The 6915-nt window shown below is 41.4% G+C and overlaps 1 protein-coding gene across 1 annotated transcript; it reads left to right on the top strand.

Moving 5' to 3' along the window:
• The first annotated feature begins 979 nt into the window (after positions 1–979).
• On the top strand, positions 980–1520 carry LOC131687685 (uncharacterized). The gene is made up of 2 exons (XM_058971782.1): positions 980–1441; positions 1509–1520. Exons 1-2 carry the CDS (start codon positions 980–982, stop codon positions 1518–1520), a joined length of 474 nt encoding a protein of 157 aa, XP_058827765.1.
• The last annotated feature ends 5395 nt before the right edge of the window (positions 1521–6915 follow it).

Genomic DNA, 6915 nt, shown 5'->3' with positions numbered 1-6915 from the left:
CAATTGCCTCGGAAGGGGACATATCACAAAAGGATGTAAATCACCACATCGATGCCGTGAATGTAACGGCACTCATCACTCATTGCTACACGAGCAGCGAGAACCTAAGCCCACTGGATCTAATGACAAAAGGGAGCCTAACAAGGTAGCGCTCGAGATGGCCGCGGGCCCTTCGAAGTGACTAAGCCAGGAATATGTATTTCTGGCCACAGCTGAAATCAACGTAAAGGGTGCCACGGCATGGTACCAACTTAGATGTCTGCTGGATTTCGGCAGCCAAATCGAAACTATAACTGAAGAAGCAGCCCAAGCACTTGGGTTGCCCCAGCATGACGCGCATCTCACAATAAAGGGGGTGGGTGGATGTATCAACACGAGTAAGAAAATAATAACAAAGATGGCATCTAGATGCGGAAAATTCCAAACTATTATTGAAATGATGGTGGTGCCCAAAGTACTGGAAGACCAACCAAACGTGCAGATGAAACCCGAATCCATAAAGGTGCCAACCGGACTTACGTTGGCAGATCCAACGTTTTACAAGAAAAGAGGAGTGGAAATATTACTCGGAGCGAGAATATTCTTCCAAATTATGGGCCCCAGGTGTACTAAACTGGCAACCGGCCCTACCTTTCAAGAATCAGCACTCGGATGGCTAGTCGGAGGACTAGTCCCTACGCACATTAAACCAAAGGCCACTCTAGCGATAGTATCTGTGAAAGTGGAAAACCATGACGAACGTGATGACGAGCATCACGATGAACTAGATTACCTATTCAAGCAATTTTGGAACCACGATGCAGTTGGTGCAACTAACTTAAGCTCAAATGAATGCGAAGATCATTTTCGCAAAAACACTACGGTAGGCTCGGATGGAAAATTCATCGTCTGAATTCCTATGAACGGAGAGCCCGAACTGCTAGGGCTTTCTTATCAACAAGCTAGAAGACGCCTTCTATCACTAGAACAACGACTCATTATGAACCCTGATCTATATGAAGAATACCGAGAATTCCTTAGAGAATACCTAGAGCTGGGCCACATGAAGCTCATATCACCAAACGACCTGGTCAAAATCCAGTACTTCATACCGCACTCCTGCGTAATAAAAGCAGAGTCCACCTCCACGAAATTAAGAGTGGTGTTTGATGCTAGCGCTAAGACATTAAACAACCGATCATTGAACGACCTGCAAAGGTGCGGGCCAGTGATTCAGCGAGATTTATTTGATCTGCTGCTGGATTTCAGATGCCACGAAAAGGTGGTAACAGCCGACATTGCCAACATGTACAGGCAAATCAACGTCCATGACGACGACACGTGGATGCAATGCATCCTGTGGAGAGCACAATCCAATGAAGAAATTCAAGCATACCGCTTGACAACTGTCACGTACGGAGAAGCCGCTTCTTCCTTCCAGGCCTGCCGGGCTCTTTACCAAGTAGGAGAAGAGATCAAATCAACGAACCCCCAAACCGCAGAATTAATTCAACGATGTTTCTACGTAGACAACCTCATGATGGGGGGATATTCGATACCAGAACTCACAAAGCAATGCAAATCAATAGAGGCAGCGCTCGACACATACGGATTTCCCTTGAGGAAATGGGCGTCTAATGATGCTCAATTACTATCATACATTCCAAACGAAAACTTAGAACAGGTAATCACGATTGGTGATCAAGACGTAATAAAAACATTAGGCGTAGCATGGTCACCACGCGACGACACATTCAGATTCCCAGTAGAAGATGCGCCATCTAACAACTCGAAAAGGACGAAGCGCCAACTCGCTTCGGAAGTACTATGATTGTACGATCCCTTGGGCATCATGCAGCCCAAATCGGCCAAAATCCTTCTTCAAGGCCTTTGGAAAAATAAACTGAAATGGGATGACGAAATCCCAGTCGAAGCCTTACATGAATGGCAGAAACTCAAGCGAACACTGCCGAAACTAGCGAACTTGGCCATTCCGCGACAGGCGGTTCCAAGTAACCATCAATATTTAGAATTGCACGGTTTTTCCGATGCATCCAACGTCGCCTATGGCTGCGCGATATATGCTTACGCCATAGATCTCAATGGACACAAGTCCATGAATTTGCTATACGCAAAATCAAGAGTTACGCCTTTGAAAGAAATTACTCTCCCACGGAAAGAATGCTTAGGAGCAAAGTTACTGGCTGAACTAATGACAAGGGTCGTTAGCAACGTTCCGCGCCAAGTGCAAAATATTCGCTATTGGTGTGACTCAAAGGTGGTCTTGGCTTGGATTAAATCCAACAAGCCACATAAGGAAATCTATGTGCGCAATCAAATCAATGCTATCCAAACACTAACGAAAAAAGAAGACTGTCAATACGTGCCAATTGACAAAAATCCGGCAGATATTGTCTCTCGAGGGATGTCTGTAGACCAGCTACTCACGCTACTCACCACCAAAACGGAAATGTGGCTCCACGCCACGGAATATGCACTCCAACCTGAACACATTTCGCAATTGCACGTAATCGAACTAGAACAGACGAGTGCAGAAACACAACATGAAAAAACCTATTTTAATCCACCTAGCGGTGCAATTGTGGCTTTCTCAATCATGAATCACGAGAATGTGTGCGTTGTTTATATTCATTAAAAGCTTTTAAATGCATATATTACATTTTATTATTATACATCACATGACAACTATATACAGGAAAATAAATCATTATTCGAGTTCTAAAATTTTGAAAAAGAAAAAACAGCCACGGTAATATTGAACTGAAAAACCTATTTTAATCCACCTAGCGGTGCAATTGTGCCTTTCTCAATCATGAATCACGAGAATGTGTGCGTTGTTTATATTCATTAAAAGCTTTTAAATGCATATATTACATTTTATTATTATACATCACATGACAACTATATACAGGAAAATAAATCATTATTCGAGTTCTAAAATTTTGAAAAAGAAAAAACAGCCGCGGTAATATTGATCTGAAAAAAGGTGCAAAATCGGCAAAGTCCCAAAAAGTCGATTTTTATAAAAAAAAAATTTTTCGAGATAACATAAAATCTCGACGTTTCATGCATTTTAAAGATGTTTGGCATCAAAAATACGAATTCGATTTCTGAAATTTCATGGGGTCCCCCCTTTGAAAAAAATTTTTGAGTTCCGGCTTATATGGGAATTTCATATGTGACCGGACGATTTAGTCTATATTTCCGGAACCATACAAGCGCTCCGTGCGAAATTTTACATACATCTGTGGGGATAATATAGCTATCATTTGGGACTAAGTTTGTGAAAATCGGTCCAACCATTTCCGGGAAACTGATGTGAGTTCGTAAATTTTGAAAGATGGCCGCTTTTCCCGGGCACTTCCGGAACCGTCTATGGTGGTCAATGTAGTCAACGAAAGTTTGGTTGGCCGTCAGTGACCTAGAACAGCAAATTTAAGTTGTTTGAGAGACATTTTAGCGAAATTTTTACCTTTTTTGCTTTCATCGGAGTATCGGTTTGAATCACAATTTGCTATGTGATCGCACGCCACAACCTGTAACTCCGGAACCGGAAGTCGGATCGGGATGAAATTGAATAGCCATTTACGGGGACGCAATACCTTTCATTTGAGGCCAAGTTTAGTCGAATCGGTCTAGCCATCTCCGAGAAACCGATGTGACTGTTATTCTGAATTTAGATACTTCCGCCGGGGCTTCCGGAACCGAGGATGGTGGCCAATGTGGCCAAATAGACTTTGAATGGATGTTAGTGACCTAATACTACAAATTGAAGCAGTTGTGGTCATATTTTGGAAAAATTTTCACCTTTATACATTCATTGCAGAATTTATTAAAATCGACATTTTCTGCGTGTTCGTACTTATCACCCTGTAATTCCGGAACCGGAAGTCGGATTCATTAGAAATTCAATAGCAGCCTATGGGAACGTTGCACCTTTCATTTGAGACTAAGTTTGTCAAAATCGGTTCAGCCATCTCTGAGCAAAATGAGTGACATTTTTGGTCACATACACACACACATACACACACATACATACATACACACATACATACACACACACAGACATTTGCCGAACTCGACGAACTGAATCGAATGGTATATGTCACTCGGCCCTCCGGGCCTCCGTTAAAAAGTCGGTTTTCAGAGCAATTGCAATACCTTTCTATTGAGAAAGGCAAAAAGGTGCAAAATCGGCAAAGTCCCAAAAAGTCGATTTTTATAAAAAAAATGTTTTCGAGATAACATAAAATCTCGACGTTTCATGCATTTTAAAGATGTTTGGCATCAAAAATACGAATTCGATTTCTGAAATTTCATGGGGTCCCCCCTTTGAGAAAAAATTTGAGTTCCGGCTTATATGGGAATTTCATGTGTGACCGGACGATTTAGTCTATATTTCCGGACCCATATAAGCGATCCGTACGAAATTTTATAAACATCTGTGGGGATATTATAGCTATCATTTGTGACCAAGTTTGTGAAAATCGGCCTAACCATTTCCGGGAAACTGATGCGAGTTCGTAAATTTTGAAAGATGGCCGCTTTTCCCGGGTACTTCCGGAACCGTCAATGGTGGTCAATGTAGTCAACGAAAGTTTGGTTGGCCGTCGGTGACCTAGAACAGCAAATTTAAGTTGTTTGAGAGATATTATAGCGAAATTTTTACCTTTTTTGCTTTCATCGGAGTATCGGTTTGAATCACAATTTGCTATGTGATCGCACGCCACAACCTGTAACTCCGGAACCGGAAGTCGGATCGGGATGAAATTAAATATCCATTTACGGGGACGCAATTCCTTTCATTTGAGGCCAAGTTTAGTCGAATCGGTCTAGCCATCTCCGAGAAACCGATGTGACTGTTATTCTGAATTTAGATACTTCCGCCGGAGCTTCCGGAACCGAGGATGGTGGCCAATGTGGCCAAATAGACTTTGAATGGATGTTAGTGACCTAATACTACAAATCGAAGCAGTTGTGGTCATATTTTGGAAAATTTTTCACCTTTATACATTCATTGCAGAATTTATTAAAATCGACATTTTCTGCGTGTTCGTACTTATCACCCTGTAATTCCGGAACCGGAAGTCGGATCCATTAGAAATTCAATAGCAGCCTATGGGAACGTTGCACCTTTCATTTGAGACTAAGTTTGTCAAAATCGGTTCAGCCATCTCTGAGAAAAATGAGTGACATTTTTGGTCACATACACACACATACACACACACATACATACATACACACATACATACACACACAGACATTTGCCGAACTCGACGAACTGAATCGAATGGTATATGTCACTCGGCCCTCCGGGCCTCCGTTAAAAAGTCGGTTTTCAGAGCAATTGCAATACCTTTCTATTGAGAAAGGCAAAAAGGTGCAAAATCGGCAAAGTCCCAAAAAGTCGATTTTTATAAAAAAAAAATTTCGAGATAACTTAAATCTCGACGTTTCATGCATTTTAAAGATGTTTGGCATCAAAAATACGAATTCGATTTCTGAAATTTCATGGGGTCCCCCCTTTGAGAAAAAATTTGAGTTCCGGCTTATATGGGAATTTCATATGTGACCGGACGATTTAGTCTATATTTCCGGACCCATATAAGCGATCCGTACGAAATTTTATAGACATCTGTGGGGATATTATAGCTATCATTTGGGACTAAGTTTATGAAAATCGGTCTAACCATTTCCGGGAAACTGATGCGAGTTCGTAAATTTTGAAAGATGGCCGCTTTTCCCGGGTACTTCCGGAACCGTCAATGGTGGTCAATGTAGTCAACGAAAGTTTGGTTGGCCGTCGGTGACCTAGAACAGCAAATTTAAGTTGTTTGAGAGATATTATAGCGAAATTTTTACCTTTTTTGCTTTCATCGGAGTATCGGTTTGAATCACAATTTGCTATGTGATCGCACGCCACAACCTGTAACTCCGGAACCGGAAGTCGGATCGGGATGAAATTAAATATCCATTTACGGGGACGCAATACCTTTCATTTGAGGCCAAGTTTAGTCGAATCGGTCTAGCCATCTCCGAGAAACCGATGTGACTGTTATTCTGAATTTAGATACTTCCGCCGGGGCTTCCGGAACCGAGGATGGTGGCCAATGTGGCCAAATAGACTTTGAATGGATGTTAGTGACCTAATACTACAAATTGAAGCAGTTGTGGTCATATTTTGGAAAAATTTTCACCTTTATACATTCATTGCAGAATTTATTAAAATCGACATTTTCTGCGTGTTCGTACTTATCACCCTGTAATTCCGGAACCGGAAGTCGGATCCATTAGAAATTCAATAGCAGCCTATGGGAACGTTGCACCTTTCATTTGAGACTAAGTTTGTCAAAATCGGTTCAGCCATCTCTGAGAAAAATGAGTGACATTTTTGGTCACATACACACACATACACACACACACATACATACATACACACATACATACACACACAGACATTTGCCGAACTCGACGAACTGAATCGAATGGTATATGTCACTCGGCCCTCCGGGCCTCCGTTAAAAAGTCGGTTTTCAGAGCAATTGCAATACCTTTCTATTGAGAAAGGCAAAAAGGTGCAAAATCGGCAAAGTCCCAAAAAGTCGATTTTTATAAAAAAAAAATTTCGAGATAACTTAAATCTCGACGTTTCATGCATTTTAAAGATGTTTGGCATCAAAAATACGAATTCGATTTCTGAAATTTCATGGGGTCCCCCCTTTGAGAAAAAATTTGAGTTCCGGCTTATATGGGAATTTCATATGTGACCGGACGATTTAGTCTATATTTCCGGACCCATATAAGCGATCCGTACGAAATTTTATAGACATCTGTGGGGATATTATAGCTATCATTTGGGACTAAGTTTATGAAAATCGGTCTAACCATTTCCGGGAAACTGATGCGAGTTCGTAA

The sequence above is a fragment of the Topomyia yanbarensis genome, chromosome 3, assembly GCF_030247195.1.
Source record: "Topomyia yanbarensis strain Yona2022 chromosome 3, ASM3024719v1, whole genome shotgun sequence".
Lineage (NCBI taxonomy): Eukaryota > Metazoa > Arthropoda > Insecta > Diptera > Culicidae > Topomyia > Topomyia yanbarensis.
The sequence above is the reverse complement of the archived record's forward strand: the minus strand, read 5'-3'. Positions and strand labels throughout refer to the sequence as shown.